The 26306-nt window shown below is 40.3% G+C and overlaps 7 protein-coding genes across 7 annotated transcripts; 4 read left to right on the top strand and 3 right to left on the bottom strand.

Moving 5' to 3' along the window:
- Positions 1–1565: 1565 nt before the first annotated feature.
- MELLADRAFT_58414 (uncharacterized protein) lies at positions 1566–3593 on the top strand (the record flags this gene model as incomplete). Its single annotated transcript, XM_007404052.1, has 1 exon — positions 1566–3593. The coding sequence occupies one exon, from the start codon at positions 1566–1568 to the stop codon at positions 3591–3593; it is 2028 nt and encodes a 675-aa protein (XP_007404114.1).
- A 3767-nt stretch (positions 3594–7360) lies between these two features.
- Positions 7361–10016, top strand: MELLADRAFT_73794 (uncharacterized protein; the record flags this gene model as incomplete). Its single annotated transcript, XM_007404053.1, has 2 exons — positions 7361–8382; positions 8462–10016. 2 exons carry the CDS (start codon positions 7452–7454, stop codon positions 9421–9423), a joined length of 1893 nt encoding a protein of 630 aa, XP_007404115.1.
- Positions 10017–10565: 549 nt separating this feature from the next.
- MELLADRAFT_101042 (uncharacterized protein) lies at positions 10566–11422 on the bottom strand (the record flags this gene model as incomplete). Its single annotated transcript, XM_007403495.1, has 7 exons — positions 10566–10657; positions 10723–10755; positions 10826–10896; positions 10966–10970; positions 11057–11087; positions 11242–11294; positions 11360–11422. The coding sequence occupies 7 exons, from the start codon at positions 11420–11422 to the stop codon at positions 10566–10568; spliced, it is 348 nt and encodes a 115-aa protein (XP_007403557.1).
- A 2375-nt stretch (positions 11423–13797) lies between these two features.
- On the top strand, positions 13798–14358 carry MELLADRAFT_101041 (uncharacterized protein; the record flags this gene model as incomplete). Its single annotated transcript, XM_007404054.1, has 1 exon — positions 13798–14358. The coding sequence occupies one exon, from the start codon at positions 13798–13800 to the stop codon at positions 14356–14358; it is 561 nt and encodes a 186-aa protein (XP_007404116.1).
- Positions 14359–15992: 1634 nt separating this feature from the next.
- MELLADRAFT_32243 (uncharacterized protein) lies at positions 15993–19738 on the bottom strand (the record flags this gene model as incomplete). Its single annotated transcript, XM_007403494.1, has 18 exons — positions 15993–16139; positions 16292–16438; positions 16532–16660; positions 16757–16922; positions 17023–17139; positions 17206–17342; positions 17435–17600; positions 17660–17722; positions 17831–17918; positions 18010–18062; positions 18182–18316; positions 18373–18445; positions 18554–18577; positions 18737–18830; positions 18918–19186; positions 19272–19352; positions 19496–19625; positions 19688–19738. Coding segments are annotated over 18 exons (2070 nt in total), but the record flags the coding sequence as incomplete, so codon positions are not given.
- Positions 19739–20898: 1160 nt separating this feature from the next.
- Positions 20899–22537, bottom strand: MELLADRAFT_101039 (uncharacterized protein; the record flags this gene model as incomplete). Its single annotated transcript, XM_007403493.1, has 7 exons — positions 20899–21003; positions 21089–21401; positions 21464–21600; positions 21665–21931; positions 22010–22120; positions 22187–22375; positions 22514–22537. The coding sequence occupies 7 exons, from the start codon at positions 22535–22537 to the stop codon at positions 20899–20901; spliced, it is 1146 nt and encodes a 381-aa protein (XP_007403555.1).
- Positions 22538–22910: 373 nt separating this feature from the next.
- MELLADRAFT_46311 (uncharacterized protein) lies at positions 22911–25515 on the top strand (the record flags this gene model as incomplete). Its single annotated transcript, XM_007404055.1, has 7 exons — positions 22911–22994; positions 23094–23220; positions 23289–23365; positions 23440–23641; positions 23707–23815; positions 23912–24538; positions 24605–25515. The coding sequence occupies 7 exons, from the start codon at positions 22961–22963 to the stop codon at positions 25310–25312; spliced, it is 1884 nt and encodes a 627-aa protein (XP_007404117.1).
- Between the last annotated feature and the right edge of the window lie 791 nt (positions 25516–26306).

Here is a 26306-nt window from a genome sequence, read left to right as displayed (position 1 = left end):
GACACCTCCTGGGCCGGGTTGCGCAGCGATTTCTCCGCTATGAGAAAACTCAGCCGTGGAGTGCGGTGCGCTGGCTGCGCTATGTGTTTCGGAGCCCATAGTGCACGCGAAAACCGCTGCGATATCGCTCCGCAACCGCTATATATGGCGATGCGGTTCGGGTATTGGATTAGTTGAGCTTGGAGCATGTATCTCAATCATTTATCCTATTTCATGTCTTTGTTTTCCTGATCCTGACTCAACCTCCAGCCATTTAGACCATAAGGATCAACACTACTTATTAAATTTAGAGGCGGGCAAGCCCACATAAGCTCTAGTGGAAGGTAAATTTGGGTTTGATGGCTGCAAAGAGTCGAGGAAAACAAAGGAGAATGATGGCTCACAAGAGTGGAGGGTTGATGATAACTAAAGGCTCGGCAATCTTAGACCATTACAAAAGGACGTAAGACCCAGTTTTTACACAGCTTTCAAGAGATCTTTGGAGAACAGCAGCCGTTTAGCCAAAAAACTCAAGTCTGTCCTAAGCCCCTCTTCGAGGGCCGGCAAACACACTTGTGAGGGGCTTGCACCACCCTTGTAAGTTCATTATCTCCTGCTTCATCTCTTTTCCTGGACTTGCTACTCACCCAGAAATCTCATCCACTTGTAAAATGTATCATAATTATTGGGTCCCATTTCATGAAGCTGGACATGCTGTGCTTACTCTGCAAAAGGATCATTGTTCACAATGTCAACAAAAGGCTCTGAAAGATCCTACACAGATGTTTTGAATGTGTGATGAGACCGGACAGTTAACACAGCAGCGTCAATGAATACATCTGAGAACAAAGGTTAACGGAATCAGAGTGTAGATGAAGTAAAGTCAATGACTGGATGGCAAACTGAAATGATACAAGCAAGCACAAAAGGACCAAACACAAAATGAACCACAGAGAAAGCATTTGGTCAAAAGACTTGTTAATAAGAGGGTTTTTGAAGTCTACAAGCACATTGCATCAAAGAATGACTTCTGCCCTGGGTCTGATCATCCTCAACTTGAGGGACTCAAGCAGGCCAGGGAATGACAAGCTTGCCCTACAAAATTTGGAATCATGGGGAAATATGCCCTACTACAGTTGTGTAGATGCTTCTATGTAGTGTAAGCTGGATAGCCCTACTTAGCCTCTACCTTCACTGATTCTCAAAGTCATAAATCATACTCACAAACAGCTTGGATTCATCTGATTGCCCTTCGGCAACTCTGAAAGCCAAAGATCCATCTCCACATGGCAAGATGATGAGACATTTCTGTTTAGCTTCCATGGTTTGAGGAGTCAGTTTTTTTTTTGGACCATACTCCATTGTCTTTCCTGAAGCTTGTATTGTCAGTATATTGGCAATGATGTGGATCCATGATCTAGGTATGATAAGTCTCCAGACATGTAAGATATAAATGATGCCTGTGAAACTTGTGTTATCTGCAATTTGCAAAGCTCAACATAAAATTTTGAATGCTCTGAGACTGAACTGTTCTCCCTTTTGGAAGAGTGGACTTCATCTGTTTGCGCATCCTTCATCTACTCAACATGATACCAAATCAACATCTTATTGCAGCACTATTGATGGCTTTATTCAGCCATATAACTTGTGTATCAACTGATAATTGCAGGGAATTGCGGACTCCTCTTTCCATTGAGGAGGTCAACTCATCCAACAACATCTATATTGGTCCTCGTTGTCCTATTACGGCTCACCAACAGGAAATAGCATCTGGAGATCCTCACTGGCCTGCAACACTGAGTCTTGGAAGACAAAACAAAGCAGACACACAGGAGACTTCTGATCATCCACTACAAACTGAAGCATTTAAGGGGAAGAAGAGGATATCCTCAGGTGAATTGAAAAAAGCTTCCATAGTCCATCCCACTGAATCATATAAACAGTCTCATAAGCATCGAAAATCAATTGATCAAATTGAAGATGTTAACCCCAATCAAGGAATCAGAATGCATTCAGATGGAAACTGGAATCATTTTGCTTCAAATTTCCCCTTGGATTTATTCAATACAGGCAAACAGAAAACTCCAAAGAAACCATGTATCAGTGGAATAGTCTGTAAAGATGACAACACACCCGCCACATCTGGGATAGAAGGATTGAAAATATTGAGTGCTTCATCATCAAGTGATACAACAAATGTGCAGCAAAAAGATGGAAAGAAAGGTAGTAGATACCAGAAATATACCTTCATTAACAATGGCAAGACAGCACTTCTTCCCAACAAAAAAGTCCAGAAGATAGGAGAGAGGTGGCATGTAATTCCAGATATTCAACATATTGTGACTCACTTGAAGATTCAGGGGTTTCAAATAGCCATCAATGCAGGTCTGCATTTCAAAGGAGAAGTTATGCATCCTTGGTTTCATGAACTCCAAAAAACCATGCAAAATAGACTGTCATATGTACCTGAATTCCCCAAGGAATCAATTGATATATCTTTGACTATTTACAGAGCATACAGATATCTAACTATGCAGTTTTTAGCAAGTCTCCATATGATTCATGCAAGCAGGCCAGATGACCTTGTTCAATTAACTCATGATGGATGGAATTTCATTTTAAAATTCCTGGGAAGTTGGACACAAGTAGGCTGGAAAGAACTACAGATTGAAGAAATTGACACATCAAGATGTTGGGAGATATATACACCTTCACAAATTTTGATTTATTTAATGAAGATGGCCCCTAAATCAAGAGTATCAATGTGTATTGTTTGGAGTGTTTTCAATAGCTGGTACCAAGTTTCTGAATATGGAAATAAAATGAAAGTTCAAAATCTTCAAGATTTTATTACAAAGATTCACTATCAACTAGCAAAATCAGACGTATTCACAAAGTGGGAGGTAGAGCCTTCAGATATCTCTACCATCTTGCAGTTAGGAAGCTCAATTTCACAAAAAAGAGCAGAAATAATCAACAGAAATAGGCCTTCAAAGCAAGAATTATGCAGGGAAAATACTGTTATGAAAAGCAATCACTGTAAAAGAGTGGTTTCACTGAGTAAAGAAGTAGGAAAAAACATTTTAAGTGCTCAGTCAAAGGAAGGGCTTTCACTTGAATTTGTTACAGCTCATTTTGAGCAGATGAAACAGAAAATTTCCCAGCAGCCTCAACATTGGCAAGGGGATTTTGATTCATTGATGAAAAGGGTACTGGTTGATATTTTCCCTGGTTTCTTGGGCATGATTCAGATTCTTTGTCCCATTGAAACTGAATATAGCAAGAAAAATCCTGCAGTGATCAATGGCTTCCAGTATTTGATGGAACTCCTTGAAGACTGGGGAGAAGATGCATTAGAAAGGGCAAGTCAGATAAAATTTAAATGTGCCAAAACTCTTGATCTGTATGATGATGTATCTGGTGTCCTATTGGCCTACTTGATGAAGCTATGCTCTGGAAGAGGAAAGGAAGTTGCCTCAAATATATTCTGGTTACTTTGGAAGGGGTGGGATAGATGGGATGGCTCCAAGTCTGTTCCAAAGTTGAAATTACAGAAACAACAGGACCTGATTGGAAGTATAGAGAATTCACTCCAATTGACAACACAAGGTTGATTCCAGTCAGTTTGGATGTTACTATATCACATGGTGAACTCTACCATATTTCCCGTAAGGAATATTTCCTATAAGAAAATGTGTATCACATGCACTGGGATTTTCTATGTGTTGGGGTTGTTGTCTTGTTGTGCCACTTCAATATTGCTGTTTCTTTCAAATCTCAAAGTTTTCCTACACACTTCACCAAACTAACCTCCAATTTTGTTATTAGTTTGACTTCCCTCAATACTTGTTACCCTACAGAGATATTCCTATAGATTTGAGTTTTATGTGTCCAATGTACACTCATTTCTGACATATTGTCATTGATTTCCAACGTGCATAGTATGGATGTTGAGTTTATGTCTTGCCTCTAATTCATCTCTGGAATATTATTTGTAAGGAGTAAATCTGTTGGCCAGAATCTTCACTGAAAGGTGAGGTACAGAAATGGCTGTGCAGTGTTCACGTGATACACCCAGGTGAAGCCTATAGATCTTGATAACAGCATTCCAAAGCAGTTTTATAAAGTTCTATTACACATAGGTGAGGCTGTAAACATCCCTCTTCCTTCCATAGTGATTTTGGCAGCAGATTTGATATTTTTGCAACTAAATAATTTTGGGGCCTCGATGTTAACAGCCATACATTGGGTCTTCAGCAATACAACTTGAACCACCAGTACTCAAGGATGGTCTTCCAAGATAAATAATCAATGTACATCCATGTTACTCTTGAACCTAGGCTCCTGGCATCAGGGCTCAGGGCTGATATTATTACCATCTCATTTCTCTCTTCCTTTAACTGTCACCCAATATGCAATGATGCTACCTCATCATTGATGACAATGAGACATTGTTTGCCTTGAAGTTGAACCACCAATCACATCTATCTGATTTGATGTACTACATGACCATCTCATATCTGATGATACATTTGCATTGAATAACTTTCTGAAGGTGATTTGTTAAACTCAGGAGGGTTTTTCAAGGTATCAAAATTGATGAATGCTGTTCATTTGAGTGGGAATTGATACATTGAGTTCCCTGTGTATTTTTTATGTTAAATGTCCGCAAATATAGAAACCCTGCACTTTTCAAGTCACAATTTAGTGATATCTCCCTCATGTCATGTCTTTCCTTATGTCATTAGAAAATCTAGGGAAACTAGTTTTGAATCACCCCTACAGTCTCAGATTTATCAATTTATATGTTTTTCTGATCCCTTGTAATTGAAAAATTGTGTGTGGGTGAAGAGGTAAAAATTAATTTACATTTTGAGCACTCATAACGGACATTGAAATGTTTTACACCATCCAGGGCACTAACCTGACTCTTCACATTGACCCTTCTGTCTAACTATTCACTCATATACCTTATATGAGTCTCCAATTTGAATTCATCAACTTCACATCTTGATTAGATTTACATAAATGGTTTGATATAATTGATACATTGCCAACTTGAATTGGTTTGATTAATTTGTGTCTAAGAGCATCTCCAACGGCGCCTTGTAAACGTAACAATACGTAAGCTAACAACCATCCAACAGCTGCCAGCTTTCTCACATCTGGCCATGTGTGTGAATTTTGTTTTGAGGAATACCAGGTATCACATGTCAGCACCTTCATATATGAGGGGCTCTTGCAAAAGATGCAGGAAGCAGTATAGGACATAATCATACCACATGCGTCCAAAGAAAAATATGATAATCAAAAGAAAATTCATATCAAGTGGATAGTCAATGAGATATAATTCAATCTTCAAAAGGAATAAGATTTTACTAAAAGCAGCCCCCCCTTGTGAAGCTTGGCCGCCCCCTTTCACACTGTATTTCAAGACAAAAAGTCTGATATCATGAAGAACCGTTGAAATAAGTGATCAAGCCACAAGTTCTCCTGTAGTTGTACGATCAATTTTTTTCCTCAGTTGAATAAGTTGTATCTTTGTCATCCTAAGAGAGAAAAGAAAAAAATTGGAGATCCAATCAAAGAAGAGTTAAAGATGGGTGATTGACAGACAAACATGATGATATGTTCCTCCTCCAGTCCTTCTACAGACAATTGTTCTTCCTTGGGCTAGTGATATTTTCTTCCGCCCATGGATTTGGTTACAGACAAGAGTACAGTCTTGATCAGCTAATTATATGATAAACCTTATGAAGATAGAGCCATTTCAAGAATGATTGATCACAACTTTGCCAAAAGTTCATCAGCTCAGCACATACAATGAGTGTACTTGATTGTGCCTGATTTTGCCAGTTGTCTCTAGAGCCAATGCAAACACACCTGATGGGCTTGTTGGCCAAGAAGTGGCTATGTCAGATGGCCAGCTTTTTGAAAACTGTGAATAAGGAGAAAAGGATGTTCTTGCCACTGGCCAACAACAACCATAAGAATCCAGCACTTGTATTGCAAAAGACCCACAGATAAATGGTCACAAGGACACGTGATCATCATTCGAGGAGCATCTCTCTTGATATTGCTTCACTTTGTGAAAAGGTTCTGTGTGGGAAAGAAATCTCAAAAAAGTAAATAAACCAGTGTAGGAACGGCTGTAGGAGCAGTTTTGAAGGAACATTTGCATTACAAATAAGAGAATGAAAACAACAGAGGCAATACAACAGATGCAATCAAAAAAAGAAATGAAGTGGTACAAGTTCAGAATCAAGCGCATCTCCGGCCAACTTCACAACGCAAAATCATCCGAACCAAAAGTAAGGAAGAACCACGCCGGACAAACATGCAAAAAAGATTGCAGTAAGGTGAAGAGAAGCCTTAAAGGTCATCGAGCTTGATTGAAAATCAAGAAAGGTTCTCGCTTTTGAGATACAGCTTGTTTTAAATCATCAACACTTGTAAACACTGTGGCTCAGTTGAGCTAGTGAGACAAACAAACGGGTATCTACTGTAAATAGATCCTGAAGAGCTAAAGAAGTAAAAGGAAAGCAAGAGGTAAAGTCAGTAAGATGATCGATGATGATTCATATTTGAAGGAGGAGAAGGTTAGAGGGAAGTTTCGAAACTAACTTTGGTCTTGAGAGAAAAAGGGGAGAGTGGAAATTGTTCAGAGTATTTATATGAAAAGCTTTTAGGGCCGAAATGTGGGTTGACAACTAGGTTTTATCTATACACCTTTCTTCCACCTCGTTTGAACTTACAGGAATCGGGAGCAAGCGGAGTGGCTCCAACGTTTGAAAGACGACGTGAGTTTTGATAAAGTCACGTCACCCTCACGCCAACCTTGGAGAAGATCTTACTAACTCATGGTTTTTAGCACAGCGGATCGCTCTTTACCTTTTTGATAAAGACCGAGTGGTGTTGTAATTCTTCTCTGTCATTTGATTTGTTCATCCATATTTGGTTATCAACGGTTTTCAGTGGTTCTCTTCTTAACCATTCTCAACAAGTTTAAAACATCAAATCAAATCATTGTACCCGCCATCTCTCCCATTCTCACTATAGGAGTACTTTTATATTGTATACTGACCACCCCATTGGGCTTTCAGTTGTTGCAATTTCGAGTCAGACCCTCCGAGGCCGCTCTGCGTAATTTAGCAGTGTTTAACAAAACTCACAGTCTTACCCAAGACCCAAGTGCCAAAGACTCTTCCCGTTGAAGTAGAAAAGTTTAAGCGGTTGAAGTGATGATCGGTGGTTTGATGAAATTCTAGAATGAATGAATGGATAATGAATTCATTTAGATAAGTTGATTTGAATTAATTCTTAGTTGATATGTACTTACATTCTGTTGATTCCTGCTTTGGCTCCTTTCTTTATTTTTTTACGATTTGAATCTGTTGACATTCACTTTAATTCTGTTTAACTTTAACTACACTTTCGTTCAACTTTTCATCGACACACCATCTCAACATCCAATGCCTTGGTTCGCACCAGTTATCAAAAAGAATCCAACTTCAAATCCAACTTCATCATCATCATCATCATACCAAACTAATCATCACCATATCAATGAAGAACCTATTCAAACACCACCACCACCTTCTTCAGTAGCAAGGAAAATTAAGGAACAAGGATGGTATAATTCAATCAGACCTAAACCTTCAACTAATCAGATCTCATCACATCAAACTACTTCAAACTATATTCCAACTCCATCTTCAATAGCTGTAGCTGATTCACCTTCTTTATTACGTCGGATTCCTTCGACCAATTTACGTCAATCTAATCCAAATTCAAACCTAACTTTTTTAAAGTCGAATAAAAAAAACCAACGTTCAAATCCTAATTCATCACGCACAACAACAAATAGACCAAGAACTGCAAATAGTCATCCTAATAATCAACATGAAGAAGAAGAGTTTGGTCAACTTTATACTCATTCTCCAAAGTTGAATTCACTTAATCAAAAGAATTTACAACACCATAATGAGACGATTACGATTCTAAATCATACTCCTGAAGTTCAATCTAATCATCATCATGATTCAAATCAAATATCCAATTCAATTCGATCCTTTTCAGCTTCATCAAGTAAAATGACCAATTCACCTAATTTCTCAAACCCACATCACTCAACTTTATTGAATCATCATCTTCAATCTCGTACAAATCAAATACATGATATCGAAGTAGCTACCCAATCACTTGCGATCCGATTACAAGAGCTTGCAACTGCTAATCAAGATGGGCTTTTAGATGATGAAGAATATAGGATCTTAAGACAAGGTTTGTTTGATAAGATGACAGCTAACAATCATGAACCTTCTGTGATTGATATTGGACCAGAGCAAGTTGAAAACTTTCCTTTTACAAATCCAAATTTAATCAATCATCAACCTCATTCACGTGAGTTTTTGGTTTTCATTCTTCTATATCTTTTCTACTTGACTTGAATTAATTTCATCATGTTATCTCCTCTTTACAGATCATCCCTCACCTCAATCTACCTATTCGGGTTTAATTCCTACACCCCTTTCACCTACTAAAGATGCTTCTAGTATTAGAAGATCTCTTCGTTCAACCAATTCAACCACTTCATTTATCCAATCACTTTTCAAGCGACAGCCTCGATGGAGACGTAGTAAAACCCCTCTAGATGATGAAGATCAGCCATTGGAAGAATCAGATGTTGAATCAAACTCACCTACGTTACCTATCGATGCACCGCCACTTCTTACCAGAGCTTTACATCATCGACCTGAATTACATCGTCAAGCTTCTGGTTTAACGCATCCAGCTTCATGGAGTGGAAGTCAACCATCTACTGCTGGTTCTCAATCTTTGGCAAGTTCTAGTGCTCCCTCTGAAACTTCTAGATCAACTGTCACACGTCCCAAAACTTCAACTCGTACTTCTTCATCTTATTCAAAAACAAGTCGGATGTTAACCGGTACAACAGTGACTACTACAGTTGTTGCTACTACTGATCAAGATCATACTAGTGCCACAGTAATGCGTCGAGAGATTTCAGATTTAGAATATGAAAGAGGAAGAGTACTAGAAACGTTTGATGAAATGGAACGAGCAGCCATCGCACGATGGGGAGGAACAGAACGAACATTAGAAAAAGGAGAACCTGTGACCCGAGACAGACCCACTTCATTCTTAGCACCCTTACCAAGTGCAGCATCGTTAAGAAACGGACCTAAAAACAGAAGACAAAGAGGTAATACAATTGTCAAATCACCAGTTATTTCATCTGATTTTGAAACCATTGTTGAATCTGCTGGTTCAACAACTGAATCTAATGAAAATCATGAATTGGAAAAAGAGTTGGAAGAAATTAAAAGGAAAAGAAAAGCGGTTGAAGTTAAATATGGTGATAGATTAGAATATTTAAATGCTAAATTAAAAGGTGCTATGATTAGAGAAAGAAGTAAAGGTTGAAAGAAAAAGGAAAAAAATCACAAAAGGTGAAAAAGAACGGTTTTTTTGAAAATCAGATGAATTGGATTTATTTTCTTTCTTTTGGAATCAGATGATAATCTTAATTTTAAAGGTTTCTTTTTCTGTCTGTCTGTCTGTGTTGTTATTTGTAATTTGATAATTGATTGTTTTTGTGTTTTTGTGTGTTTTTTGTTTTTGTTTTGCATCCAAGGATTTTCATTTAGCACCTTTTCTTTTCTCCTTTAATTCTTTTCTTTTCATTCATTTTTTTTTCTATTATCATGATGATCTATTTAAATATATCTTGTTTGATTATTCCAACTTTTTTTTTAATCTACATTCCTCATCATCATTATTCACTCCTTTTTTTTTCTCGAGATTTTCGGAACATTCAATCATTCATTATCATCTTTTCGTCATCTTTTTCTCTCTCTTTTTTTACTCAAGATTTGTAGTTTTTTCTTCTTTTGAGTTTCGATCTTTTTGTATATATATATACTTAAAATCTCATTTTCTTTTTGATATCTATTTTTTCTCTTATGGAATTAAATACATATCATATTACAGAAATCTCGAAGAAAAGCCTTTATAACAAAATCTCACAGAACAAACACAAATCACATTAGATACACAAACATCAAGTGGAGATTCCCAAAGCATTATTAGCTTTTGAATGTGTTTTGTGGTTTGCTTTCTTTGATCCTTGATATATCAAAATATCTCTTGATATCATGAGCAAAAAGAATACCTCAGATAGAAAAATTAAATAATTGGTATCAGGAGGAGATCTTAGCATACGGCTTATGGATCAAACCATCTTGAATCAAAGTTATTTGATTGAAGAATTGAATTTGATTCATCCTTCAGAATCTAATCCTCTCCCTAAATATATGCTGAAATGATTACTTCCCTATCTGATGTATTCTTTCTGCTCATACGGATTACCATGAGGCAAACTGTCAATGCATCTAATTCATGAAATGTTATCCTATCTGTGTAGTTTGAAATCTTTTCAAAGAAATATATTTCTCTCTTGTAATTAATCATACACAACTACATACTAAACCAAGACTTTCGTTTAAATTTTTGTTCTTGCCCCCTTCTGAAGGTTTATTATCGGACGGTGTGGCCGTTGTTTTCTTTCATGAGGTTTGGTTCTTAAGGTGTTCCTCTACACTTTGAACTTTGGCTTCTAAGGTACTAGGCTTATCCAAACGTGTTCCAATCCTGATATCTAAACATAGTTGGTAGTTCATCAACTGGATTCGAATATTGTATAGAATCGAGAAAAAAACAGACCAGTAGCAACCCGAGGACAACCCATCTGATGGACTGATCAATCAGAAGAAATGTTAAATTCGAAACCTTCGATAATCTCATTGAACATGATAGCTAAACTGACCAGCTTCATGACAAGCTTTGATCGCTGCCATCACTTCGTCCCAACTACCTTCAAGTCCAGTACCGTATCCACTAAGGATTCGAGTTAGTCGAGTTTATTAAATCAGATCATCAGATTTACGAAATCTAATGATGCTCAACTGCATCTATTTACGCGAAAACAAGGTAAGAGTATAAGATCAGTTTGTTGGTTGAAATGTTTAGTAATCTAGTATGATAAAGACGAACTGACTTTGTAAGTCAAGCCTGTACCAGCCAAGACTCTATTCGTATACGAAAAGAAACGAGGTGAGGTTGAAACCCATTCATGGTCAGTTAATAGTCAATCCAAACATCATGAAGCTTCAAGTCCTCCTCTTAGTCTTTCGCATCTCTCGGCCCACAAGATCGATCCTCTATGAGCAAAAGAAAGCTAACCTCTGACACTCTGCAATGTATTTACCCACACTCGATCCATCTTCGCCACCGATCTATAATCATACTAAATCAATGAGTAAATCAAATCAATTAATGGAAAAGTATGATTTGAACTTACAGGGATTAAACAAAAGTCAGCTGTGCAAGTTGTAACACAGGTAGGTTTTTGAGATGATGCCATGATATGATTTTGAATTTGTCGATATTTTGAAAATTGAAGTGATTATGTAGGATGGTTTGTTTGATTGAGTGGGAGGATTGGTTGATGATTGGTGTCGAAGGTCACAGTTGCCGTCATGTGCTGAGCTCGGGGTGCAACTTGAATCTGACCGCCAAAATCGGGTCATGACTGATTCATTTGCACACGGGTTAAAAAGTAAAAGCTTTCCAGAAAACAAACCATCCGACTTACATACCTTGAAGTTGAAATTCCATGACCGCGAATTGATCGAATTTCTCAAAAGATGCTCTTCATGAAAACTACCATCGAACCTGGCAGGAAAGCTAATTCTCTCACAAGGATTCGAGTTGTCGAAATCCACAACTATTGGTATCACTCATATCGGATAGGATCAAGATGACCCATGTCACGAATTTTCATGAGCTAGATATTTAAAACTTTTCGAACCTCGCATTGGGTCTCTTTGCTCAGCCAGTAACGAGTGCCGTGTATATATGCACGCACTGAAAAACGTGATCCTTGATCCAAGTGGTGTTTTGTTCCCTCTTTGCCATCATCGTGAAGAGGAAGATGAAAGCGAGTCATCTCGCGAGCGCAAAGTTCTTCAAGCATTTGACGCTTGAGGGTGTCCTGCAACCAATGTCATACGGACCTATTGAACATACTGCTTATTGAACCATGCGAGCTTTTAAGTTTCAACGATATGTGCTTGGCACTCCCCGCTGGTGGCATATGTGCGTCGGGAACGAGGGGAGCTGATTTGATGAGAACGAGTTTATAGCTCTATCGCAGCCTTCCGATTTGGAAGAAACCTTCTTAAGTGAACGCTTTTTGTGGCGCAAATTTCACGCACAACTCCATGCACTGCCTACTTCTATGATGTGCCTGTCTCTCCATAAAATCCAGAAGGATTCACCGTTTCGTGGTCTCTAGTGAGATAAAAGGGCTTTCCTTAATACTAATTGATTGTCCGTGATGTTTTAGTGATTGGACATCATCATCTTATATTCCATCATGAATTCATTTCCTGAGTTAACTAGGTACCATGGATAGATATTCGGTAGCGAGAATACTGCACTGTTTCTCGAAGGCATTGTCCGAAATCATTGACATCAGTTTTTGGACTATGTGATGATTAGTCGTGTAGCTAGACGTGTGTTACAATCTCCAAGAATTCTCGACTCTTTGGCTTTCACAATGCAAAAGAACTAGACATCGTTTGTAATGAGAAACAATCGTCAGGACGTACAAAGCAATATTATAGATGAATATCGGATTTAACTCGGGGTGAGATTGCTACCTGAGTCTTTGTTCAAGTGCTAGATGCTGAAGTGGGTTCCGCTGGCTTTAAACTTATCCTTCTGCCGCTACTTATTTCATCATCATCCATGTGAAGTCGCTGTTTTGATACATCAGCACAGGTCTGGGTCGTAAAAGACTCTAGTCTTATTGCCAAGATTGATACCCCGGAAATTGCAACACCACTGTTGTGTACCCCGTGTTATGATCCCATTTTCGGAGTCACTATCAGTGTCAAAAAACATTGATTAGCGGAAATAATGGATGGTCTCTTGAAGCAGTCTTCAAATTCATCGTTTACAATACAGCTTCCAAAAATTCCGGGCATACTTGATTAAAGATATCAAGAGAAGCCATCCGGCTAAAAATGTTTTAGAACTGCGAGAAATTGCTAAACGCCCAGCTTTTACAATGCGAAGCAGTTGACCACGGTCTTGGACGAGGGTGGTATTGGCACCCAAGTCTCTGTCCGACCACTAAATTCCGGACAGAGTTCAGCCTCAGTTGAAATGCAAAAGCCGCGAAAATGAATTTTATGAAGCAGCAACCTCACGCATTTCGTTTATTCAGAAAATGCCGACCGCTGAGTCCATACAAAGTGATAAGCAGAATCAAACGATTGGCAGCGGGGTTGCTCTACCAGTGCTGGATGCTGAAAATTATAAAGCCTTCATTTTTCACAAACATGTCAACGATTGAGCTCATACATTGTAAATGAACTCGAAAGCAACTGTAATGTATGACAATCCTCAGCGCATACAGGGACGCATTAATTATGAAAGGACGACATTATAGAAAGCTACAGATCAGCATCTGAGGCTTTTACCGAGTGCTGAATGCTGAGCAGGGATCAGCAGTTCTCCAAATATAAAACCTGTGGAACGAATCTCTTTGAGAATAACCCACAACATCTCTCAACATCAACAATCACCACCAATCATACCACGACAAATCAACTTGATCTCATCAACACATTCAAAACTTTCATATCTCACTTTTTACATCCCACTTTCAACTTTTAATCTTACATCTCCAAAATTTAATCACTAGTTGATATGGCTGAACACATAACTATCATGACTTACGAGGAACTCTTAGAAAAAATCAGATCAATTCAAAGCGTACTCGACGAGCAAGAACCCCAAAACGCTGGACATCCAACCCGACGACTCTTACCTTCTCTTATGTGCGACATGTGGAGAGTGGATCATTATTTGAATTATCTTGAGGTTCTCGAAAACTGGAGTTTATCTGATATTGAACATGGTGAACGTGCTATGCAAGCCAGAAATATTACTATCAGTCACATCGCCGCGATTTCTCACCGATTTCACCTCAACGGTTCTCTTGTTCAACATTTTCCTGCTCCCGGATCTCGAAACTGGTACATGCTTTATGCTTTTCTACGTCTTATGACCGAATCATCTCGTATTGTTGAAGAACCTTCCGACCCATCTCAAGAAGAACACGATGAATGTCCTATCTGTGCAGAAAATTTTGAAGTAGGAGAGCGTTATATTCAATTACCTTGTTGGCCTGAGCATTGGATTCATGAAACCTGTTTGACTGAATATGCTGGACATACGCCTAATTTCTCATGCCCAAAATGTCGTCGAGTTCCTTACGCTATTCAGTAGAAAATTTTGATATATCATTTTATCTGTTTCTTATTTAAAATCAATCTCGGGTTGTTTAACAAATTAGAGTGATAGTAGTGATCTTATTCTCTTAGTATATATATCTTAACTATTTATTTTTATCATCATAACTAGAATGCTACTTAATCAAAATTGCTTTTAACAAATTGGAGTGATAGTAGTGATCTTATTCTCTTAGTATATATATCTTAACTATTTATTTATATCGTCATAACTAGAATGCTGCTTAATCAAAATTATTTTTAACAAACTGGAGTGATAGTAGTGATCTTATTCTCTTAGTATATATACCTCAACTATTTATTTTTATTATCATAACTAGAATGCTGCTTAATAAAAATTGCTTGGAAATGTCATATCTTTGAAACAAAAAAGATTCCCCCCGTTAGCCTGATTTGAGAAACTATTTTTAATAGGATGTTGTGAGCTTAAGTTACGCTTTCCGCGTTATATGATGGAGTACAAGAGTTATTATTTCTTCTAGTATACACTTGCCTCGTTGCTAATTTTCTTTCCAGGAATTCTGGAACCTTCTTGAGAAATAAGATTTCCACACGCTGGTGGACCACTTAACTTGAGGGTCTAGATAAAAGAAGTGGTACAATCTACCTATAATACTCTTTATAGACTCTGATGGATTGTTGTTGTTCAAATATCAATGGTTCCCTCTTCTCTAGATACTTAGATTGCTGGAGTTTTTCTTTAGATTGTTAGTTGAAAGAAAATGAGATGTTCTACTTCTTCACTCTTTTGTGCGCCATCTGTTGAGATCACATATCAACAACTTGAATTCTGTTCAGAGTGAGTACAAGAATCCCCGTATGATTTATTCGCCACTCGTGCATCTCAGATCACATCTCGTCATCGACTAATCCACGTAAAAGGGGATGATGCTTGGAAAGATAGATGCTAGGAAGAATATTTCTTCTGTCCCCCCAGGTTTGATTATCTCGAAGGCCAATTACTCAGTTTCTATCCTCTCGAGTCTTCTCTTTTACATTGTTTCTGATTGTCATCATTCTATCAAGTTCTACAATTCCCAAACTGATACACGACCCTGGGTGCCCTAGGCCATCCCTCCAATTCCTGATTGCCATTGAAGACATGGTCACCCCAGTAATGGTACAAATGTGGATTTAGCAGACATGAAGCGCAAAGTTCAACGTTTACTGATGCAAGGAGTGGGCTGGGACGGATACTAGCACATTCAGAAGCTCGGCAGTTCAATCATGAACACTCAACGTAAACTAATAGAAACCGGTTCATACACGCGTCCCAATCCCAAAGAGGCGATAAAAGTGGTCCTCGCATCATCGGGAATGATTTTTCTTTTCTTGCAAAAGTCGTCAAATCAAGGGAACAGACTCTAACTGATTCCACATTTTTCTACTCACCACACCACATAATTGAAGATTTTCAAAAGCAAATTGACACTTTACAAATTGATTATAAGATATCCGAATAATCAAGATATCTACATCTTTACTCTGTCTTATTTTCACCTCGACGTTCAGCACCAATCCACCAAAAGGTTTGTGGTCTTCCTTTTGAATCATTCAATCTTGAAAACAAACGAACTCATCTGAATAAGTAGAAAGTTAGGATTTATACTACTATTTTCCGTCCACCGTGAATACAGATGATTTACCCCGAAATGCTGTTTTTGTTCCAAGGATTGATTTCGAATGGCCATAGTATATAATCTGGTATGCACCTGCTTTCGCGTCATTTTCAATGTTCCTGTAAGAATAGTAAAGATACTTGATAAGCAGGCATGCTTTGAAATCTGGGGAAAGAGAGAAATCAAAAATCGAAACTTACCATGTGATCTTATCGAGGAATGTGATTCAATGAATGAGTTCCAAACTAATCATTTGTGACGAGTCTGATTTATCGAATTTTATGTACTCACTTTGACAGTTGATGTACCTAACAACACATGTTCTCTCTTCCACTCAAAACGCGTTGAAGGGTGAGAATCAGTTCTATAGTCAATCCAATCCTTCTTTTCGGAAAGACGTTGTATCCTGAAGTAACTATCCTCCAATAGCAGATTATTCTGTTCGGTCGACCAATATGCAAGATTAGCTCCTATCTCGTCTGTAATAAATAGTATGAACAGGTTGGAACCAGGCTTGTTCAGTCAACGCACTCTAGGATTACTAGCTTGGAACTCGACTACCACGACGTCATTAGGATGGTAAACTTTATTTGTACCAACATCCTTCAAGACCTGACCAAAAGACTTTCCCATAGGTACCCCATCGAATACTACTCCTGCCTATGGTTGAAAAGGAGTTCGATTGCTTCAGTCAAAGGTGGATTACTAGCAGAAAGCAGGACACCTTTTAAAATCACCACAAGAATAGAAGCTGACCACAAATGATAGAGCCTTGGATCTCAAGTCCGGTGTTCCGGGACCTTTCGGAACGCTTGTGTGATTCGAATCAGAGAGGAAACCAACCAACCCTTTGTATATATCGATGTAGGCATCCAAGGTATTCGGACCATATATTGTTGATGCACCTTCATATCTCTGAACTCTGCTTGTCACGAACGTGCGCGCTCATTAGCTAAATATCCATCGTCTATGCGATATGATATATGGCCTAGGCAAGAAGAAATGCCAAAAATTCTTCATACCCATATTCTTCTCTTGTCGAGACATAATGCGTGTAAGTATTAGCAGGACCAGTCAAGATCACCGTGGCTTCTTCGCCTAGGATTCCATCTGAGATCAGTTGAGCTCGCACAGCTTCTCTGAATATTGAGAAAGGCAACAGTCAATGGACATAGGAAATTCTTCCGAGATGAAAAAATGTCGACCTTATTCTCCTTCCTGCCATGGTTGTGAATTCGCCGGGAACAATGAGTATCACCAGATAACCGACTTTGAATATTTGGATGTCCACAACATTGGGTGACCACTCATACGGAAGTGAGGCATGTCCCGTATTAAGCAACTTTCAGTTAAAAAATGAGATGATTATAAAATTTTGGATGAACGGATCAGTAATATCAAATATAAGACCTCGCTTATGTATAATGGACCCACAATTGGTTTCGGGAAATGACATTCTTTCTGCGCAGCGCTAGGAATGCCTCCCACAAAACTCCCTACAGCATTCCAGAGGGGATTTTGACTACCTTTCGAATGGTTATTGCCCTGATAAAAGTCAAAGGGGCCGGCTCCGTCGGTGGTTCCACCCGCAAATCCAAATCTATCTTACACGGAATCAGAAAACAGCTCTTGTATATGAAGATAGAGGCTCTAGCTTACCCTAATGCCGGCGGGCAAGTATGGAGTATAGTACCATTCGGGTGACGAAAGGTGTATCGAGACCTGAGCAGATAAGTCATTCTTTTGTTAATATCCTTCTTCAACGCTTTGGCATCAACTCTTTGTCTGCTGTGAGGGAATTCCACATCCGGGAAGCGCTACTACACCCACATGTCTATCGTTGTGTAGACCGCTTTGACACTTCCTGCCAAGGCTTTGAGATCTGAATTCATCAACTGATCCGCGGCTTCTTTCTGATCTGATATCTCAAAAGACATTGTCAGTTATATAAAGTATACCCATCACATTGTTTTTATAATTCAAGAGACAACTTCAAAAATGATACTCACTTTTCCCGATGATTTTATTACTTTCCCAAGAGTCACCAGGAAAGCCAGGTCCACTTCGCAAATTAGGCCCGAAAAATGAAGCGAGGTAGTCATAGTCAACATGATATGTTTTTGACAAACTATGGTTCAAAGACGGATCTTATGGATTCCGCATGTACAAAAGAACGCTCACCGTCCTTGACAAGGTTCTGTTTTTCCTCCGCATAAACTTTTTTCGAAGCTACATAACTTTCCTTCATCGGGGCCGCTCTCGCAATATGCCCCAAGGGTATTGGGAGTTGTATCTCCTACATTTGCTTGAAAGAATCTACTTGTGATTTCAGTTGTCACGATCTCATATGGTGATTAATTTAGGAGATCAACCCTGCAACGAAAGTGTTGTTTCCTGGCATTTTGTCCGGTTCCACAGAGGATTCGTATAGATATGCAGCCATCCCTAAAGGATTTCCATTAATTAAGTCCAGGGGTCAACGGCTGGGATACTCATATGCTGTGATGAGATGAGGCAGATAGAAACCGGATTGCTAAACTGGCAGCAACTGACCTTTGTTATCGCTTCCAATCAATGCTAGAAAATGGTTGTTTCAGAGTAAGATTAGGCCACGGTAAATCACAACTGATAAGATTAATCATACTCAACTGTTATCTGGAACCAAATCACCGAGTTAGTGTTGTTGTTAAGGTCTGCTACGCTGTATAAGACACCCGAAAAAGGAGATGTACTCACTTCTGAACACAGAAGTTCCATGAACGGCAAACCATGACATGAATCCACGCGCTTTCCCACTCAACCCATCCTCAAACTTGACGAGATGAAAGTCCTTTGAGATAGAGTGCCGCGCGAGTAAATGGGATCAATTCAAGACCTAGTTTTTAGATATAATAGGAGTGATAAACGATTCATTTACTTTATCAACATCGTGTTCATACCGTTTCCTCTCATCTTCTGGGTTGAACTGGTAAGAATATGGGCTGCGATTAATGTTGGTGTTGAGCAAAGACATGTTTCCAATCGAAAGTTTCCCTGGTGCTAATGATTCATGGGCTCGTTTGATAGCAAGCACTGTTCCGTTTACGATTGCCTCGTAATTTTGTGAAACAAATCCTTTACTTGTGATTTGAGGCAGAAGGGTTTGAATAAATCCTGCCGGACCTGAATGGCTATGAGTGCCTACCACTGAATATTTGTTGCCAGATGCACATCGTTATGCATTAGTTTCAAAGTATGTTTGACTCTCTATCACATTTGATTCTTGACTCACAGGCTACATTCTCATCAGAATATATTCCAGGATACTTGATTTGAAGTTGCTCAATCACTCCTCGTCGGATCGCAGTGTCCCCTACGAGGTGATGGCAAAGAATTGGGCATTGTGTGTTAGGAGATGAGATCAAATCGATCCAAAAGGACATACCCATTCCAATATCCTGATATTTTCAAAAGATGTCAAGTCAATCAAATCACACATAGCAAATTATTCAATACAGCACGAAAATCTGACAGAGTTAATCAAAACCCAGCGATTATGGTCAAACTCATCGGCCACAATAAAAACCCTCGAGCGGAGACGCATATGTAGGCCAGTACCAATCTGGCCCTCATTGGCATAACCCATCTGATTGAAGGCATTGAAAATTGATGAGTTCTTATACAAAAAGCCAAGAATCCTAAACTTACGAGCTCAATTTCTACGCATGGCCCTGTGATGTCGGCGAGTCCAGTGGCAACTCGATAAGGATAAGCTTGAGTCGAAGAGAAACGCCGAAACGGTCGGACTCGTGTGTCTGTAAAGGTGTAAGCTTCTCTTCAATTCAGGAGTCTAACATTTTCATATTTTAAAATTCTCACTCGTCCTTGACGAATACAGGATCCAGCTCGTGCCGAGTAGTATTACCAGCCAGGCGAACAGATCCAACTTGGAACGCTCCCAGTGCATCGTATGACAGGTTAGAGGATAAGAGATGTTTGAAGGTATTTGTTTTCAAGATTCTTGATTCTGAATTACAAAAAAGTTTCTCATTTGATCAAATATTTCAAACTTTGATATAAAGCCTTACGCAGAGGATTGGTCATCCATCGCCCTGGCTTTGAGTGTTTGCTCATAATTTGAGCTTTTTTGGCCTGAGATTACGGTACCGTGTCTTCAAGTATGGAGGTGTTATCCACCAATCTTCTAGTTCTGGAGCAAGTGAGAGAGGATTGAAAAGCACAATTCATCACTAGGGGCCAGCAGAGCCAGATTTGATATCGTGGGTGTCCGCTAGTGAAGGAGCCTCAGTACTCCTGAACTACAGAAAAAGATGATGTAAGGCCAACATGTGAAAACTTTTCTTGAACCCGGAGAGTTTTCTTCTCAAAGTTAAGTGGGTACATTCAATCTAGACCCTCTATGCTGCTACCACGAAGTGTTGATGAGTCGACTTTCAGAAAGCTCTGAGGGATTTACATGGATGGATTCTCTGGGGGTAGCAGTCTGTTGAAAAAAAGGGAAACTGGTGTGATGAAGAAGCTGCCAACCCATGAGTCGATATGATTGCTGATACAAAAGCATGGCCTGTGCACATTGAGACTGGAATTCTATTGTCCGAAACTTCCTAAATCAGCTAAAGGAGGGGGATGAGGGGGATGAGGTTAGGAGATCTAAAGGTGGCACATATTTCCGTTGTAAAAGAGCTCGAAACCATCGTTATTTGATTACATGTTCTCTGGAGTGGTATCTTTGCGTGGCGTGTTTTGACTAGGCACACGTTCATCGGCTAAAGCAAAGGGGTACGCCGTACCGAAACTCTCGTTGATCACTTCAAATATGTGACGCCATCATTGCTGAAACTTCATTCATTGCAATATTTTAATTCAACTAGGCATGAAGTCAATATTTTTGGTCGCCTTCATACTTCCACCAGCTGAAGTTCTTCACATTCGGCGGTCTCTGCTACAGTGACGGGTTCATCTCGCATCAGAATATTCACTAATCTCTCAATTTGTTCTTGTACCTACGATACAACAAACACCATCTATGAGTATCAACCAGAGACACGTGGAATGACAAACCACATTATTTGAGAAAAGTCAACATACCTCTTCTTCTGTTTCATTTAGATGTAATACCTGAACCACTCGATACACTCGCTTATCTCGAAGGTATTGTCGAATTCCAGCGGACGTCGACAGCAAGATAAGGGTTTCGATCAAGATGTGGCGAAGTGCAAGGTCAGTTTCAGACTTTTTATCGGATCCCAACATCTGAATTTCGGCTGGCATGTGCTCCTCATCATCAGCATCAAAGGGCTCTGGGCCACAGAGAGGAAGCAGGATGGACGCAAGGATTTCAAGCCCATCTGGTTTCTCAGAGATTATGCGACGATGTGCATCGGTAGAAAAACAACAATTCCTAAGAGTTTGGCGTAAGTTTTCTGTATTTGACAGGCCCTATCGTGTATTTGCATCACTTACTTTATTGCACTGATTGACCCTCCTCTTCGAATTATGCTAGGGTGTTCTGTGAAGGGAGATATTTGTGCAAGCGGTGCATCTGATGGCGGTTTAACATACGGACTTATACCCAGAAGATAAGATCTTCCATCCGGGTACTATATCAAGAACAATCATCAGGACCATTGTCACGAAAGTGAACCGAAATAAATGTGATCTCACGGATGAAAAGTTTGCCCATACGCTTGCCAAAAAATCGTAATTGGCGTGCTTGTTAATCTTTCTACTTTCTCCTCTCGCAAACAATTCAATCGTAAGATCCATCATTGGGGTTGAGCTGGTCTTCAGTTTTTTTTGAATTGATTCCTCCTCCGCAATGCTACTGTGCCCGACCAAAGGTAATTTCAGACAACTGACACAAACTGAGTTCAGTTTGGTCAAATTGGACCATAGCATGCACGCAAGATCAGCCAAGATAGCTGAAGGGTCCTGTCACAAGTTCATCTCGATTCAGTTTGAAAACCTTTTGGCTAAAGCTCGATAGATTATAGAACCGTAGTTACTTACCACAATGGTGCTGAGCAAGAAAATCAAGAAATCCGTATCGGCCACTTGTTCGCTGACTACATCTGCGTCAGTTAGATTTATCAGAGCGGATAGGGCGTCATGTGCGGTTAACTTGAGAAAAGGCCAAGAAGTTAGCTTTTGATTTTCAAGGCTTAGGATCGTGAACTAGACACACACATGCTGATCTTCACACAAGTTCTTCAAGTCATTGATGATATTCTGATCAAGCTGTCCAGCCTTCCGGTTCGAATCTTTAGATGCAAAGATTGTTGTCCGTTTGGGATTGGACGCCGGAGTATATGGCAAAAGCGCATTGACCGCCAATCGCCTCACTTCCGGATTTCGGTCGTGCAAAAACCCTACGAGCTTGACCGGTTGGAGAATCGAAAAAGGTTAGCGTCAGACCTTTTCCGGAGCTTTGAGGCCTTCTCATTTGAGATTCTCGCGATTCCAAGATACAAAAAGCGCGACCCCGGCCACAGGTTCCAAGAAACAGAGACCCACTTCTTCGAGCTGTTCCTTTTCCATTTAGATGTCGATCGATGAAGGTAAAGAAATCCTTTCAGGCGCTTCTTTGAGACTATGTGATTTGTGCTTGTCCCAAGTTTGGTTGCTTCAAGACACTTTGAAAAGCTTTGATAAGTTGACGCAATAGGGTATCTAGCTTAGGCATCTTTCAAGCGACGGAAGGACTTTGTAAGAAATTCCTTAAGCCCACACTCCGAAACAGAGATGCTACCGGACGATTTAAGCCTTATATAGAGTTTCCGACGTGGCTGTATGCGCTCCAGTTGCCTTCTATTTGGCGTTAGGGGGTTTTGTAACGTATCGCCTAAGTCCTAGAGCCACCCATTTATATTTTACCGAGCTCCGCCCAAAACGCATTGCTCCGCACCAGTCAAAGCACATTCACACTTTTTTTCACGATCATCAAATTTTTCAATATCAACGATGAGCACTCCATCCAACGGTGATAAACCCATTGGTATATCTCCTTTCTTTCCCCTTCAATCAAGTCTCCGGGCTCCAACTTAATACTGACTTTCATCGGGATTGCACTTGGGCCACAAACGCATACATCCAGCCTTACTATCGGTCTCGAATAAAGAAGGCCTACTAGACATCGCCAAGGGATTACATGCATTTGGCGTCAAGCTGGTTGGAAGTGGAGGAACAGCCAAGGTCGTTCGGGATAGTGGTTTACCAATCAGGTTTGAGCTCTCGTGCACAGGCTCCATGGCTTGTCTTTCCTGATTATGGTTGTAAAATAATCCATCAGCGATGTGTCAGAGATCACAGGGGCGCCCGAGATGCTAGGTGGTCGGGTCAAAACCCTCCACCCTGTCGTTCACGGTGGTAAGTATCTAGACCAATGAAGGAAGTATGCGTTGATCCAAGAAGGGAAAGCTAAGTCAGGATTTGTCACACAGGTATCTTGTCACGTCGTACTCCGAGCGATTTGGCAGATCTCGCCTCGCAATCCATCAATCCCATCAGCGTAGTGGTGTGCAACCTATACCCATTTACCAAATGTATCTCACGAGTTCCACCGCCCACGATCGCCGAGGCTATCGAAGAAGTTGATATCGGAGGTGTAACACTCTTGAGAGCAGCCGCGAAGAACCACGAACGGTGTGTGACCATATTCTATTCATTGCCCAGTATCGGGTCCCTTTGATCTCACAAATACATCACAGCGTCTCTATCCTTTGTGACCCAGCCGACTACGCCGGTTTTCTGCAGCAATGCTCTGCAAACGGTCTTGGCGGTATCAGCGAAAGTTTCCGTAACTCCTTGGCTGTGAAGGTCAGTGGTTTACCCTGTCTAAAGCTTGAATAACTGGTATTGTTGATCACCCTGAGGCTTACCGCAAGCCTTTTCTCCGATATGATCGCGATATAGGCTTTCTCTATGACCGCCGCGTATGATGCTGCCATCTCCTCTTATTTCAGGAAACAGTACAACTCTGCCGATTCTATCCCGGTCGCATCACTAGATATCAAGAATGAACTTCGACAAAGGGCTCAGCAACTCACATTGAGATATGGTGCCAACCCCCATCAATCACCTGCTCAGGCATTTGTTGCGGAAGGAAAACTTCCATTCTCGGTGTTGTCCGGTTCTCCCGGATACATCAATCTTCTCGATGCATTGAACTCGTTTGCTTTGGTCCGAGAGCTTTCGGAAGCATTCAATCCACCTCTACCTGCTGCTGCGTCTTTCAAGCATGTTTCACCTGCGGGTGTGGCGGTTGGCACTTCTGAACCTCTGACCGATGTTGAAACTCGAGTCTTCGGTGTCGAAGGAATTCGTGACATGACGCCTCTTGCCAAGGCTTACGCCCGAGCCCGCGGAGCTGATCGAATGTCGTCATTCGGCGACTTCTTAGCTCTGTCTCACACGTGCGACGTACCTACCGCGAAGATTATCTCGCGAGAGGTGTCTGATGGTGTCGTTGCTCCCGGATACGAACCAGAGGCCTTAGAGATCTTACGAAAGAAGAAGGGAGGCAAATATTGCGTTTTACAGGTCAGTGAGTCGAGTACGCTAGCGGATCTTGTGAAGCATTCTGATTGTGATATGTTCTCTTTAAAGATGGATCCCACTTTCCAACCTGGTTTGACTGAAAGTCGTCAGGTATATGGTATCACCCTAGAGCAGCGTCGAAACGACGTGAAAATCACACCCGATCTCTTCAGAAATGTTGTCTCTCAAGCAACAGAGCTTCCTCCTTCTGCGATCACCGACTTGATCGTCGCTACTCTATCACTCAAGTACACACAATCCAACTCAGTGGCCTACGCATTTCGTGGTGGAATCGTCGGTTTAGGTGCCGGTCAACAGTCCAGGATTCACTGCACTCGTCTTGCTGGTACCAAGGCTGACCTCTGGTGGTTGAGACATCACCCCAAGGTCCTAGATATGAAATTCAAGACGACCACCAAACGGGCTGACAAGGCGAATGCTATCGACCTTTATGTCACTGACACCATCTGGGAAGATGATGGAGATGAGTCAGAGCCGAAGAGTACTGAACGACAAGAGTGGGAAGCCGTGTTTGACGAAATCCCGGAACGATTGACCAAAGAGGAGAAGAAAGCTTGGATGAAGAAATTGGATGGAGTTGCATTGGCCAGTGATGCTTTCTTTCCCTTTACGGATAATGTAAGACGAGCTGCTAAAAGTGGAGTGAAGTATGTGGCTGCTCCAGGTGGAAGTGTGATGGATGAAGCTGTCTTCAAAGCAGCAGATGAGGCTAATATGGTCTACTGTAACACTGGTTTAAGACTTTTCCATCATTGATGTAGGAAGTGTTTATACTAAATCCGGTCAGAATCTCATTATACCGCATCTGAGGAGTCGTTCCTGCATGAATGTAGATAGTACCCAGATATGCTCAGTCAAAACTCATTGCTCTTTTTGTTAGATATGTGCATAACAAGTAGTAGTTCATATCATTCCAATTGTTTATCTCACTTGCTCAAAAATGTCACGTATCAATCTTGAAGAATTCAGCTACTGATGCCAAATTGTTTGATGAAGGTTTTCAAAGTTTTGAAAGTTTTGTTTAGTTTCGAGAGGCCTTCCTCAACTTTTCCAGAAGTAGCGAGTAGTCTGTAAGGAAGAATTTTTGGTTTCTCATCAACATTTTGAGTTGAGAATAAACAAAACAACACTACTCATAGCATGTCTCTCTTACTGGCCAAACTTTTTATAAAACCATCTCACTCGATTCAAACAGACTGGGAATTAAGCTTTGTATGCTATCTGTTGTGTCTGGTTTATGACCACCAACTTGAGACACGTAAGTCCCAATAAATGAAACTTTCAATTTACATTTGAGATCAGATGGTTGTGGATCAGGTGTAGGGGCATGATCTTTGATGTAATGTAAGCCATTGCAAGATATGAGTAAATCTATTGATTCCATGCTTGAGTTCAAGATAAAATTCAGAAAGAGGGTTTTTTGTGTTGAGATCTCACTGGCCTCTGCTTTTCTAAATTCAGAGGGTTTGAAGTTTTGTGCAGGAGTCTTTTATTTCATTGTTAAGGGGCATTCTACCTTCTGGAACAGTCCGACCAAAAAGCTATGAGAATGCTCGTCAATAATAATGCCTAGGGATCCATTGGGTGCTCAGGTTTAGCATCATGATAGTGCCATATCCTGCCATATCAGATTGCTTTCATTTGGTTGAAGATAGCCAAACCACTTTGATTCATGGCTTGTATCACTGCCAGCATTAAAGAGGTCCCAGGTACCAGCTAGAATCACCTTTTCCTTCCCAGTTGATTTTTT

Source organism: Melampsora larici-populina (genome assembly GCF_000204055.1).
Source record: "Melampsora larici-populina 98AG31 unplaced genomic scaffold MELLAscaffold_1, whole genome shotgun sequence".
NCBI lineage: Eukaryota > Fungi > Basidiomycota > Pucciniomycetes > Pucciniales > Melampsoraceae > Melampsora > Melampsora laricis-populina.
Note: the sequence above shows the minus strand (reverse complement) of the source record. Positions and strands in the feature narration are given on the sequence as shown.